Source organism: Haplochromis burtoni, unplaced genomic scaffold (genome assembly GCF_018398535.1).
Source record: "Haplochromis burtoni strain Fernald_Lab_line unplaced genomic scaffold, NCSU_Asbu1 Contig_564, whole genome shotgun sequence".
In the NCBI taxonomy this organism is placed as follows: domain Eukaryota; kingdom Metazoa; phylum Chordata; class Actinopteri; order Cichliformes; family Cichlidae; genus Haplochromis; species Haplochromis burtoni.
In genome coordinates this window covers 145,092-159,212 of record NW_024582925.1, presented here as the reverse complement: position 1 = coordinate 159,212, position 14,121 = coordinate 145,092, and the positions used below count along the sequence as shown (strand labels likewise).

General features: G+C 42.4%; 2 protein-coding genes across 5 annotated transcripts in view; one reads left to right on the top strand and one right to left on the bottom strand.

The window, feature by feature from the left end:
- The window catches only part of LOC102290698 (ras and Rab interactor 2), a 45,130-nt gene extending 36,874 nt beyond the window's left edge, over positions 1 to 8,256 (top strand). The window contains exons 9-12 of one of the 2 annotated variants that reach the window (XM_042214450.1): positions 2,915 to 3,223; positions 3,305 to 3,436; positions 3,534 to 3,697; positions 3,973 to 8,256. In XM_042214450.1, the coding sequence (XP_042070384.1) occupies positions 2,915 to 3,223; positions 3,305 to 3,436; positions 3,534 to 3,697; positions 3,973 to 4,431 (1,064 nt within the window). In that variant the 3' untranslated portion in view covers positions 4,432 to 8,256. The remainder of the gene's footprint in view (positions 1 to 2,914; positions 3,224 to 3,304; positions 3,437 to 3,533; positions 3,698 to 3,972) is intronic. The other variant, XM_005948043.2, reaches the window with a different exon arrangement.
- Positions 8,257 to 10,773: 2,517 nt separating this feature from the next.
- Positions 10,774 to 14,121, bottom strand: part of slc24a3 (solute carrier family 24 member 3) — a 123,010-nt gene continuing 119,662 nt past the window's right edge. For all 3 annotated transcript variants that reach the window (XM_005948046.3, XM_042214452.1, XM_042214453.1), the window contains 2 exons: positions 12,663 to 12,728; positions 10,774 to 12,579 (listed from right to left, as the gene is read on the bottom strand). In XM_005948046.3, the coding sequence (XP_005948108.1) occupies positions 12,430 to 12,579; positions 12,663 to 12,728 (216 nt within the window). In that variant the 3' untranslated portion in view covers positions 10,774 to 12,429. The remainder of the gene's footprint in view (positions 12,580 to 12,662; positions 12,729 to 14,121) is intronic.

The following is a 14,121-nucleotide window of genomic DNA, read 5'->3' as shown; positions in this document are numbered from 1 at the left end:
GTGTGTGTGAGTGTATAATGGTATTTGATGTGGGCTCACTGTTATTTTATCTTCACCAAATGGATGGTGGATAAAACCTGAAGGTTCAGCTGTTCCCTGTAGACAGTATTATGTGAGACCGCCCAGCTGCAGCAGACAAGGTGATTGGTTAAAGGCTGCGTGGAGGATGCTTGGTGAGAGGATGTTTATATTCAGAGGGGAAGACACAAGAAGTGTGTAAGTTTGTGTGTGATTGCTAGTTTTCCCTGGCCTTGGCTGATAAGTTGTCCCCAGGAAAACGCGTGCCACTGTGATGTCTACAGTCCATCTGTGATCCAGGACACTGTGACATTTCCTTAACCCTGCTCTCACATTATTTTAAGGTGGATGCATGCATGCAATCTAAAGAAGCACAGAGTCAACGTTCACCCACAGCCGTTCCTGTGAAGTGCGGAAAACTTCAGACCGCAGGCTAAAATATGTTCACACTTTTACAAGCCTATAAGCACAGAGCTTTAGTCTGAGGAGTCTCATTAGTGTGTCTGTAAATCTGGACATGTCCCTCTTTAGGGTGACTTGGACACAGCTCTTAGGAAAGAAAACTCTCCCAATTTAAAAAGCCCACAGCTATGAGTTTTGTCCTTCTAGTTGTTAACCAAAATGCTCACAAGTTAGGTTTTAACGGTTAGATATCAAATTTACTGTTCACTACCGAAAGCTGACATCAGAAGCTATTTTTCAAGCAAATGGGACCAAACTCCACTGGTTCCAAGTTCTGCAATAGCAGCAATTGCTGCTTCTCTCAGATTTCTAGCTTTGGGAAAAGGAGGCAGGGCGGCGAGTATTTTAGACTGTTGGTAAAACTTTAAGAGCCATTTAAAAAATCGGTAAAAATAATTAAAAAAAAACGCAGACCGATGAGACGTTTAGGGGAAAAAGGACCAGATCACAACAACAGCTGCCTCGAGACACTTTATATTGTAAGGTAAAGCTCCTACAATCATGCAGACAGAGCGTCAGCATTCAGATGAGTCTCTATCAGCAGCCAGAAAGAGTGGGAAGGAAAAACTCCCTTTGAACAGGAACAAACAGCCATGTTGTTATTCTTAGACTCCAGTTCTTCATTACCGACAGTTGAAAATAGACCTTGTTTATTTGCGCAGCTCCTTTGTGAAGCAAAATTTCTGCACTTTGTAAACAAAGAGATTGAACAGGAGGTGGAGCGAGGGATATTCCCCCGAGTGACATCACACAAAACTGTGTGAACCTGAGTGATCATTGTTTGAAACTTTGGCCAACTTTAATAATAATATGAACTACATAATAGTATTTAATATATTTGACAGAAATGGTTTCCCCCTTTTTGATTGATCAAATGTTTCAAAATTACGTGAAATGAGGAAAAAAGGAAGCGGTCGTTTCAGACAGTGGTGTCGTAATATCATTTTTTCAAGCTTTTCTTTGGAAATACTTGAACAGTTCAGCTTGGTGTGACTTCCATCTTTGCCAAGCTGCAGAGCGTTATGGTTAGGAACGTCAGTGGTGACATGTAGTGGCAGGTAGGTGGTTTCCAGTGAGTGAAAGATCCTATCATGGAGATAAGCCACAGTCACACCCTGGATTATCATTGTTTGTTGACACAGAGTTTAAGCACTGGTGAAATCTGCTCACTCCTCATTCTTAATCCGTGGCAGCAAGCAGTGATAACAGAATCATGCAGAGCACCTCGTTTACTGGCAGTTGGTACACAGTGATGGAATGAGGAAGTGAGAATGTGCTGCTGGAGAGTTGCCAGCTTGGTTCTCTGATGCAGCTCCAGTAGGCGTACATCTGGAGGAATCTCACAGACATGCGTGAAGCAGACTCGGACTTTGATACTTCATCGGGAGGAAGCTGATGGAGATGGGTTCATGTGGCGGAAAGGTGTGTGTGTGTGTGTGTGTGTGTGTGTGTGTGTGTGTGTGTGTGTGTGTGCGCAGATTTGCTCAGCCAGAGAAACTGCTGACTCCATATTCCTAGAGAACAGTCAGCATCTCTCACACATTCCTTATTCAGCAGGGCTGTGGTTTGGCCTCCTGCTCGTGTGTTAGTCAGACTGCACAAGCAGAAGAAGCTCATGATGGTTTGACTCCTCCCAGCTGAACTTTGAGCTGCACACATGGTCGTCAATAGGAACTTGATTTACACACATGATGATGACAAGTAGAACTGATCTGATCGCGACACTCTCCTAACAGCTTGTAGCTCTTAAATCATGGCTCACGGTACACAATGAATTTGGTATGCAGTGAACATGGGTAAAATTATTAATGTCACAGATAAAACATGTCTCATTCAGTGATCTGTGGACCCTCTTGATCTCATATCACAGGTTGTATTTAATCACTGTGTAGGTGTTCAGATAGAAAACAGTAAGTGGGAGAGCACTTCCTTAAAGAGAGATGGTATCTAAAAACACACCACTATTGCACTGACTCATATTCACTGATGTGCTTTCCTCTTGTGGAATCTTTACTTGTTTTTTTTTTATTTAGACTCCACTGACATTTGTTTTCTAATATGCGACTCACACGTACACATTACTTACGCACTTGATGGTGGGTGTGGCTGATGCAGGTGGGGGTAATTTTCCTGCTTCACAGAAACAATAATCAGCTACTTGGAGGGCATGCTAATGGGTCTTTTAGCAGTTAGCATGATCCAGGCTTGCTTGCCTTTTAGTAACTTAGCTCATGTACCTCTGGGAGCAAAGTCACTGTAGTGATTAGCGGTGTCCTTCATTTAGAGCCAGACAGACTGCACCAGCAGCTGCCTGGCGTTTGTGATGTTTGTATTATGTGTTTTGATTTGCTAGCAGCTATGCTGAACTTTCCTCAGCTCACTAACGGTTTATTTGTGCGAAACACTGAAAGATTCTCTTTGCGCTTCTCCACAGACCAAGTCCTGGAGAAAGCAATGCATAAGTGTGTCCTGAAGCCCCTCAAGGCCGTAGTGAGCAGCGCCCTGCAGGAATTCCAGATACGCAGTGGGGAGTGGCAGGAGCTGAAGGAGAACCTGTCCCAGGCCAAGGCCAGGCAGCCACAGGAAATGGGCGTGGCCGATGCGCAGCCCCCGGACACAGTGGCCATAGAAAAGATCAAACACAAGTTCCACACCATGTGTAAACTGTACTCTCCAGAGAAGAAGGTCAGCATGCTGCTCAGAGTCTGCAAACTGATCTACACCATCATGGAGGACAACTCAGGTACAGATGAAAACCACACCCACACCCACAGTCAGTGTCGCATGGCAGGAATGATGAGTGAACCTGCTGTGTGTTTGACAGGTCGTCTGTATGGTGCTGATGACTTCCTGCCCATGCTGACCTATGTGTTGGGCCAGTGTGACATGCCTCAGCTGGACAATGAGATACTCTACATGATGGAGCTGCTGGACCCCTCACTGCTGCATGGAGAAGGTGTGGCACTTTTCCATGGAAACCAGCACAATCTACCCCATCCTCCACCCCCCACATAATTAACAGTGTGCCGCTGTGTGTGCGTGTTGATGTGCAGGTGGCTACTACCTGACCAGTGCGTATGGAGCCATGTCTCTGATCAAGAACTTCCAGGAGGAGCAAGCAGCCAGAGTGCTGAGCTCTGAGACCAGAAACACACTCCACCAGTGGCACCGCCGCCGCACCACCCAGCGCTCTGCACCATCCATCGATGACTTCCAGGTGAGAACGCACAAATAAGTTCACTCAGTGCAAAAGGTTTCTGTGACGCTGGCAGATTAGCACTGCTTTAGAGGTTGTCTTTTAGCTTCAGAGTTGATTTTGATATTTTTATACACCAGTATTTTCAAAAGCAACACCACCCAGTACAGCCTCTCAGCTTCGAAAACATGGCAAGGAGGATTTTCGGTGTTTAACTGCAATCAAAAACATCTGAGTCTTCAGGCTTCGTATGTTTGCTCTCTGAACACTGACCGTCTCCTCTGACTGTCCCTCAGAACTACCTGCGGGTTGCTTTGCAGGAGCTGGACAGCGGCTGCACAGCCAAGACCCTGCAGGTGCAACCTTATGCCACCGTGGAGGAGGTGTGCCAGCTGTGCGCCCGCAAGTTCAAAGTGTCTGACCCCGAAAACTACGGCCTGTTCCTGTTGATGGAGGGCAGCAGCCAGCAGCTGGCCCCAGACACCCACCCTCAAAAGATAAAGGCTGAGCTGCACAGCCGCCCGCAAGCCGGTCCCTTCTACTTCGTCTTCCGTCGCGTGGCCAGTAGCAGCACCGCCCAGCTATCTGCTCCCCTTCATGTGGCGCCCAACCTCAACGACCTCACCGTGACCTCTGACACAAAGGCCAACCTGAACGACCTCAGCACGGACCTGTCAACTGACTCCCCCAAACCCAGAGTCAGCTTAGGCCTGAGCCTGCCACCGAGCCACCTCAGCAGCTCCATCTCTGTGTGACTGTAGCAGCGAGCAGAAGCCTGAACAAGCTCTTTGTCTGCCGCAGTGTCACCCATAACTCCAGTAAACAAAAACATGTGGAGACACACGAGCTGGGCTCAGCGCTGTGGCGTGCCAGTCTTTGCAAAGCCGGACTTCTCCTTTCTTAGTCTGGGGAAGGTTCTGTCTGACAGGCCAGTTATTTGTCTTCCTGCTCTGGATTTCTTATCAGGGTAACTCTGTGGTAAACAGCTCTGTCAGTTGCTGTTTCCACCTCCTGATGGAGGGAATCTGAGCTCAGACACATGGGACAGTTCCTTTAAGTATACAAATAGATGTAGGTTATATATGTCATTTAAGTTTACGTCTGACAGTTGCTGGTAAACTGTAACTTTATTGTTTGAATTTTAAAAAGATAATCCTTCAGATTGTTGATTTGTGTGGATTTAGCGGCACCTGGTGGTGACTGATGCACATTTAAAAAAGAGAATGAAGCCACTTCTAATACAACAACAAACAAAACAATGTTATTAATAATAATAAAAACCCAGCATGCAATGCGCTGGACAGTCTGATTTCTTTATTAAAAAAGAGAAAAGATTCTAGTGGTTTCATGGTAAACGTGCTATTGTTAATAATGATTATTACTAACAAAATATATATAATAGGTATAAGGTTATATAGGTTTGCAATGATTCACTCATTCTTAAGAAGCATATGAAAAAAAATTGAATGTAATAAAAGATAAACAGAGCTGATGTCCCAATCATTTGGACCAAACTGTTACATGACCTGGCTAGCCACCATTGTTTAGGTGCAGCAGCTACAGAGGTGTGAGCAGACCTCCACCTTTCTCACTCAAATGACTTCACACTACATCTAAACAAACTTGGATTTAAAAGATACAAAAATTGGTGGGATTCCCCTTTAACAGAATGCACAAATTTAAGAGACGCTGTTTTTTTTGTTGATGACGCTGTTTTGTTATTTTTTTGTTCCATAGTTGTCCCCACCATCTGCTGGATTTAAAGGGAATTGTTGATGCTGACGTAGAATGAGATGTGTCAGCGTGATCAGATCATCTGAAGGATTAACTTTGTAAAATTTAGCTCATGCATGTAGTTTGTGTTTAATGTTAGAAAAGGCAGGTGTTGCCAGTGTTTGTGTATTTACTGACAGTATCCTGGTGATATGAACGAGGCTCTTCCAGACCTGAGAGATGTTGCTGGTTATCGTTTCAGACCGTAGGGGTGGAACAGTTCTCCAAAGCCGTGGTTTCCCTTCATACCTCGGTTTTCGTTAGAGGAGAAGAAAAAGATTTTACTTGACCCCGACTGCATTATGAACAAAACGGATTCACTCGTTACCTGAATGGTCTGTAAATAGTAACCAGGCATTGACAGCTTCATATCACAGTCCAGGGAGACACGACCATGGCGTGACACTGTGGGTGTTTGTGTTACAGTTTCTGAATTGTTCCACTCCTATGAGAGTGATATGTGACAGATCCTGCGGCCGGCTGCCCCGTCTCTGTACTACTGACAAAGGCCTTTAACCCGGTAAGAACATGTATGAAGACACTGTGTGGACATCTAAGCTGGTCTGAGGTCCCACAGTCACACACGTTGAAAGGAAGGTGTAGAGGGTACCGTGATGATGGAGGGGAAAGTACTGAGAAGGACCTGCAGTACAGATCTACGTTAGCGTTGATTTTGGTGCTGTTGATCCAAATGCTTAAATTATAAGGTTTCAGGTAATCAGCATATAAATATATACACATTTACCAGTGTCAGTGTCCATTGTTTATCTGCCTGAAGTGCTGAAAGACTCTGAAACAGTCATTTTAAATTCCAGATTTCATTGTTTCCCTTGGCACAAAATAGAAAAAGAGCAGTAAAAATAAAACGAACGAAGGAATGAAAATATGAAATCAGCTATAGGCCAAATAATTATAAACATCAGCGTCAGCCCAAAATTTCACAATCAGCACATCTTGAGTTTGAACAATTGGAAAAGCTGAAAAAGATGCTCATGCAGTGAATGAACTGAAGTGCAGTGCTCTGTTCAGTCCTGTTTTACGCAGGATGAAGTGTAACAGCTGAAACAGGGAAGTGAAAGTGTTGTTGAGTAGCATTAATCTTGTACAGAGCCTGTCGTGCAGACCTCTGTGGGCCAAGTCTTCAGCGTCTGAATTTATACCTACTGCCATGTTCCTCTAACATTCTTTGAGTATTTATATGTCTCTGTGCGGGGATTTTTCACAGATGGCTTTTCAATGTTAAAAATGTTCTTCATGGTGTCAAAATATCTTTAGTATCCAGGAGACATCCTGCTTATCATCCATGTCAGAAATATTCTTTTTGCACTCAATAAATGGTGGAAATGGAAATACTGTCTGTGCATTTGTTTGATCAATGCTCTGCTGTTGAGTCCCATCATACCAGTTTCCTGCCACCAGAGGGGGCTTGTGCCTCATTGATGCTGCATGAAGACTTGAAGATGAAAATGACCTCACACAAACAGGATGTATAACCACAGAAAATACACGTAACAGGCAGAACATGTGGCACCTATCATGTTTGTAGAATTTAGACTAAATTGTTATAGAATAATATCCTGTGTTTGACCAATACATTTTTCTAATAGTTTAACAAGCCCTCCTTCAGATGAAATGATAAAATCCTGGACTATTTGACCGTTTAATTTTTTTTTACTATGTTACTGCCTTGGGATGGTGACTACACCTATTGCACTGTAACTATGGGGAGAATTCCAGGTCCACTCATCCAGCCTTAATTATATGCAAAAAGGAAAGTTTTAGGCCTAATCTTAACAGCAGAGATGTGTCTGTCTCCTGAACCCAAACTGGAAGCTGGTTCCAAAGAAAGCTGAAGGCTCTGCCTCCCACTCCACTTTTAAATACTCTGGGAACCACAAGTCAGCCTGTAGTGTGAGAGTGAAGCACTTTAATTTGGTGATATACTATAAGGTCATTAAGATAAGATGGGTCCTGAATATTCAAGAACTTGCATGTGAGGAGGATTTTCAGTTTAATTTTGGATTTAACAGGAACCAATGAAGAGAAGCCAGTATAGGAGGAACCTGCTCTCTCTTTCTAGTCCCTCTACTTCATCTTCTAACTGTCATTGTGTTTATGAGCCATCCATTCTCTTCCAATTATTCAATTCAGGATGACGGATAAATGTCATCAGCTGAAGCAAAACTAGAACTGGGCTATATTTTAATGTAAAACATTTGTACCACAAGATGATGCAATAAGTCTATGTAACCTTTACTTAACCAGGCAACGCACAACGGCTGATGGGAAAACGCTTTAGGAAATGGGGTCAGGGTAAAGAAGAATTAAAACGCACAGCAGCACACATGTAAAAACACGCCCTCTGGTGGTAAATGTTTTCAAAATTAAATAAAATACTTTTAAAGATTCTAAAGGTTACGACCAGCCTCCCCCCCACACAGCTCAGTGCAAAGTCCTGTTTGACTCTTTTTTTTTAAATTTACAGAAACTCAATTTTCAGACATCAGATTTCCAACTCTTGATCTGTTGAGGTCTATCATGCACCATTCAGTAGCTGGAGGCTGAACTTTAAATGGCATTCTTCATCCTGACAGCTATCTGCCAGTTCAGCGGAAGCATTTAAAAAATGCTGAGTCCTCCTACACAGCCCCCACCTCCTTAGATGGTATGGATGTGACACCATGAGGTACACTCAAAAACTTCACTCTCTCTTCAACTTGCATCATAGAGCCACAGGAGCAGCTATCCAAGCCTCTGAGGATCCCAGTTAAAATGCTCAAAATAACCCACCTTCATATAGATGATGGTAAATGGCCTGTATTTATATAGCGCTTTACTAGTCCCTAAGGACCCCAAAGCGCTTTACATATCCAGTCATCCACCCATTCACACACACAATCACACACTGGTGATGGCAGCTACTTTGTAGCCACAGCCACCCTGGGGCGCACTGACAGAGGCGAGGCTGCCGAACACTGGCGCCACCGGGAGGCAACGGGTGAAGAGTCTTGCCCAAGGACACAACGACCGAGACTGTCCAAGCCGGGGCTCGAACCGGCAACCTTCCGATTACAAGGCGAACTCCCAACTCTTGAGCCACGATCGTCACTGCCAGCCTTCAGGCGCTTCAAGGTGAAGGATGATCATGTTTCTTCTGGCAGACTTGGCACACATACACATTTTCAACATCATTCTGAAGTAATGACTTGATTGGCTGGCTAGCATCATTGGGAGGGGTTATGATGCATGTGACTGGTCTGTGTTTCCAGTGTGCGCATAGGGACTACCGTAAATATGAAAAAAAAGGCCTTTGTGTCAGAGGTCACGGTGTAAATAAAATAACTGTCTGTCAAAATCTAACAGTAGGTCTGAGTCTGTATAGAACCAGACCCAGATAGCGTTCCATGGGTGACCTAGGCTTCAGACTTCTATACAGCACTCTGCGACTCCTTTTCTGTGAGCACAGTAATAAAGACACAATTTAAATACTTATTTCCTACATTTAGCATTAGAGAGCATACAACATACAGAATTATCAGAAATAACTTGTTTGAATGTATAGATTTTCTATAGAATAATACTAAAAGTAGAGCACAAGCGATCGTGGCACCTTAAGCAATGACAACTTTATTAATGCTCAGGTAGCAAAATGATCTCTAAAATTACATTTGAGACATCTAAACACAAAGTAAACAATTTCTTTTGAAAAGTTTCTGCGTAGGAAGAGGTAAAGCTTAGATATGCACAGAAAGATATCATCTGCATACACTCTCACTCACTATCTCTTACATCCTGTGCTAACCACAGCATGCAGTCATCTAGGATTTCCAGTACAAACTAACTCCAGTGCCATCTAAAAATGCTTTAGACTCTGATCCCAAAGTACATTAAGATTTACCATAAATAATTTATTATATCGAAGTATCTCCATGCGAGTAAACAAAGGACAAGAAACACGTCAAAACAAAGGGGATTACAGAGGAGACCTAGGAACTATGAAAATATATTCAACAGATATACAGATTGAGACAAAAAATATATAAATACATTTACACCTATTTATATACATATGTACATCAGCAATATATCACCCATGTGAATATCACAAATTATTTAGAAATCTCCTCTACAAGATGTGTCGTTTTATAATGAGAGCGCGTTTTGGTTAGTTTCAAAGTACCTCATGTTTTACACTGTAGGTACATGCAGTTAATAGCAGCACATGACGTTTGAACCAAATAATCTGTAGCATAAATTGTTTGATAGTAAAGTGCACAATATATTTTGAAATAAATAAGATGGCCAAAACTGATGCCTTGGATTAGAAAGGTGTTGGTAACGGACAGGATGACACAGAGGAAAACCACGTGTACCTCAGAGAGGGGAATGCTACGAGACATTTCGATCCATTTCTTGATTTAGCTCATACTGATGTGTTTAACCTCCACAGTAATCAGACGCTTGAGATTTGGATATTTAAAAAAAACAACAACTAATTTTTCTTTCTCATTTTTTACGCCTAGATAATTTGTCTATTTGTTCATCCCAGCAGCTGGATAGTGTAGTGGTAAAGCTACACACCTTTGGTGCAGGAGTCACAAGTTTGATTCCCACCCAGTATCCAGTTAAGGGTGCTGCCTAGACCCCCACGATGCTAAAACCAAGCCCAGGAATAGTGCAGCCAGTCTGCAGCTTGGACACAAGCATTTCTGTGCACGTGACAAATAAAATTTAAACTTTTAGCTTTTTTTCGGGAAGAAGTGGGCTTTGTAGACATTCCTCAGGAGCTGTTATTGACACAACAAAAGTCATCCAGTTATTTGGTTTGTAATTAGCACCTCATTGAGCTCTTTCAGGGAAACTCTGGAGGAAAAGTTTGAGGTGGATTAACAGTTATACCCTGATATATGTATAATAATGATCACCTCAGACTGTGTTTAGGTCTCCCGTCAGGCAGACATTCTCACAGTTCCTCTTCATGATTTGAGCTTGTGTTGTGTTTGGATAGTTTGAGCAGTCTAACAACAATATTAATAACAGACATTTATGATTTGAATGCGCCTTTTTAAACTCAACTATAAAGTCATGTTTTATCAGCAAAGCGCCATATTTACATATCGGTAATCTCAAAGTTATTGCATTACATAAGATTTAGACCCTGTTTTCCGGTTATGGTTGCACTGTACTGTCTGTTTCTATGACATAAATAAATACCTGTGATATATGAAATATTTATACATTCGAAAGACAGCATTTCCTATTTTAGATATTTTATATTTCTGATCAATAAATTAACAAAGTACCTGAAACAATAGATCTTTTTCTTTTAGCAATACTCTTCCCTCAGTGAGAAAAAAAGAGCATAGAGCACTTGACATTTGAAATGAACCTGTCTGAGGAAAAGCTGACATTTTGATGAAAACTGTGTGAGAAGAATCAACCTGACTGACAAGCGTTCACTTCAGTGTTGGTGGAAGTCTTTCAAGAATAATTCAACTTTACTGGCCCCTTAGTGGAATAAAAAATTCCCCGGAGGGTTTCACAAACCACACTGTACATGCTCTAAAAACTAGTAGGAATATTTATGTGCCACAAACCTACCAAATTTGGACAAATCTAGACATTAGGCATTACAAAATACAAAGAACTCCTGGAGAAAAATATAGTGGAAACTCCTCCCAACCTTAAAGAGTTGGGGTAAAAAGTCCTACTTTACTACCAGTTACATTGCTCACCCTCAGAGAAGTAAAGCAGGACATCCATCCATCCTTCCAGCACAGAGCAAACACCTGGTCCAGGTGTGGTTTTGAATAATGCCACCACTGTTTTGAGTCTATTTGGTCAGTGTCTCTGAGAGGAGAACAAGCAGCAGCTCCCCACTCACGAAAGACATAAATACATCTGCTTCTCGAACCCACTCCACACAAACCTGCTTCATTTTACAAGGATCCTCTCCTCATAATCAGCGTGCTTCAGCGGGTAAACACCTTGCTCTCCCGCTCTTCAGTGCAAGTTTGAGCTCCGCATGTCCCGTCCACACGTAGAACTACTCATCCAGATCAAACGGAATTTTGCAAAATGCCCTCACAAAAATTGTGCTTGTGATTGTGATCATCGACCTGGATCCCCGGCTGCACAAACAAAAACCTGCCCAGGTGCTCTTGTGACCTCCAGAGAACTGTGCGTATGACAGGAATAAATAATAAATAGGACATCTGGGGGTTATTTACAGAGGTGAGCTATTTATAGAAAGGAAATCAATATGAAACATGACAGCTACGGCCGTGAGTTAATTTATAAAAAGGTGACGGGATAATGCCCTGTTCCTGCTGAAGTGGAGACTTGTAGGTGCATGTCTTAAAAGAAAAACTGTAAATGCGAGCGTAAGATGGAAATAACAAAAAGTCCCAAGTAAACACTGTAACGAATAATGAAGACTCGTGGCCCTAACTCTGTCTAAACTTCCCATCGCTTTACATCATTGCTTTTTTTTTTATTACTTATTACTTTCAACTAGTAGATCTAAAAGACCCGCCTTTCCTCTCAGGAAAGGTTAGCAGCTAGGAAACATCACACCTAACACAGGGAGTTTCAAAATAAAAGGTCCTCATGTCAGGAGTGAGCAGTAGTAGAATAATTTCTGTGTGTTTGTGTGTGTGTGTGTGTGCGTGCGAGGTTATCATCCTCTGTGCTGTCCGTTGGTTGCTTCCATCTCTACTCCTGGAATCAGTCCCACTCTCTGGTCTGGTGTGGGCTAAACACCAGAGCAGCTCCATATGGCAAAAAAACAAGCCACAGAAAAATCAGTGTGAGTCAGACCTGTGCCAAATAGTATTTGCAATTAATTCTTTGGTCTCCAATAAGATCTTCCACTTGTTGCCACCAGCTATCTATTTAATATTTCTTTTTGAATTCCTTGCAAACACCAGTTGTTTGTGTAAGTGTGTGCACAGTGAGTGTGTTGTGTATGCGTGCGTGTCTCAGTCATCCCGGCAGGTCGGCAGGTTGACAAAGGTGAAGATGTTGTACTCGATGAGGCAGGAGAAACACACGAAGATGGAGTAGAGGATGAGACACATGAAACCCAGACGTTTGTTCAGCGTCCAGTTGTTTAGGTGAACTCCCAGGACCTACAGCAGAGGAGAGGAGGAGAGCTCATCAAAACTGTGCTATGAGAAAGAAAGAAACAGAAACTGTCCATTCAAAAACTCACTGTCATAAACACAGATGCCAGCAGGAGCCCCACAGAGAAGATGAGTCCTTTGCTGTTTAATTTGATCTGCAAGAGAACAGGTGAGACATTATTAATGCAACGATCATCAACCTAAAGGGAGTCCACACAGGAAGCAGTTTGGTAATCACAGTTTTGCAGCTAAAGGCTGGTTAATAGCAGCCATTCCAGGTCCTGGATGCCCAGGGACCCTTTAATGTGTTGATAATCCTGTCAAACATCATGTACTGGACTACCTACATATCACACCTACAGGACCTGCTCAGGCATGAAGCTCCTGGTGCACAGGTTTTATGTGATGTTGATGCCAGAGGAGATTTCTGGAATTGTTAAGACAACAGAGCACTGACTTTTGCACACTATTTATCTGTGAAGTTACCTGGTCTCCCACATTGAATAATTTTACAAACTGATTCAAATCATATTCAGTGAACTCTTTAGAGACATTGTTTCACAAATGTTTGGAAAGGCAGACTGCATGGTTATATCACTTTTGTAGACCACAGGCTATTAAAGATTAGGTGCAGCTTTGTCCATATAATGTGTGTCCAGCAAATACAGCATGTCCTCAAAAGTAAAGTTCAAGTTGGAACCTTCTCCCTGACTTTCTGTGATCGCTGCACGTCACTGCTAGTCCCCTCCTGTGTGGAGATCCCTAAACACATTGTTGGTCACTATGAGGGGACTTGGACTCTAGACTTTAGCAACAGATCCTAAAACTTAAGGGCTACAGTTCTAGAAGTGAATGTCCTATAGAAAGCATTTTAAGGATTCAAATAAGTCACGTAGCTATGAGCTGAATCAGGACCATGACAAGATTTGTTCTGGTTCAAAAGATGAAGGAAAACAAAAAGGCACCATTGTAGTAGTTTGCGTTATGGATCTGTATTAAAGTTCAGTCTAATTATCACAATCGTACAGGGCTTCGTTCCAGCCTCCACCAATCAGTGATGTTGCTGTTTCAGTTTAGGATTGTGGGTAAAGTAGTATTTCTCTGCAACACTGTGAATAAAATATGTTTCTGTTGAAACAAGGCTGATATCAGTGTGACCTGGTCTCACAGTGCCATAGCTTATAATGAGTCTGGTAAACATTATGGCTCATAATCAAAATTATAATCAGAATCTAAATGGGCTGTTTATTTAAATAGCCTCACTGTTGGGTTCTACGCGGCACTTAATTACTGAAGCCTGTTGTGATTAAGTAGCAGACATATGGACACAGATATGAGATAAATAAGAAAATGTGCTTTAAGGATTTACATTTTCCTGTAGTCTCTATCAGCTCTTATGTGTAACAGTAACAGTAGTGCAGGTTAATAAGATGCTGGTTTACAGCATTAACTTTCTATTTAAGGTTGTAATGGTAAATGGTAAATGGCCTGTATTTGTTTAGCGCTTTACACATCCAGTCATCCACCCATTCACACAGTTTTGTCTTC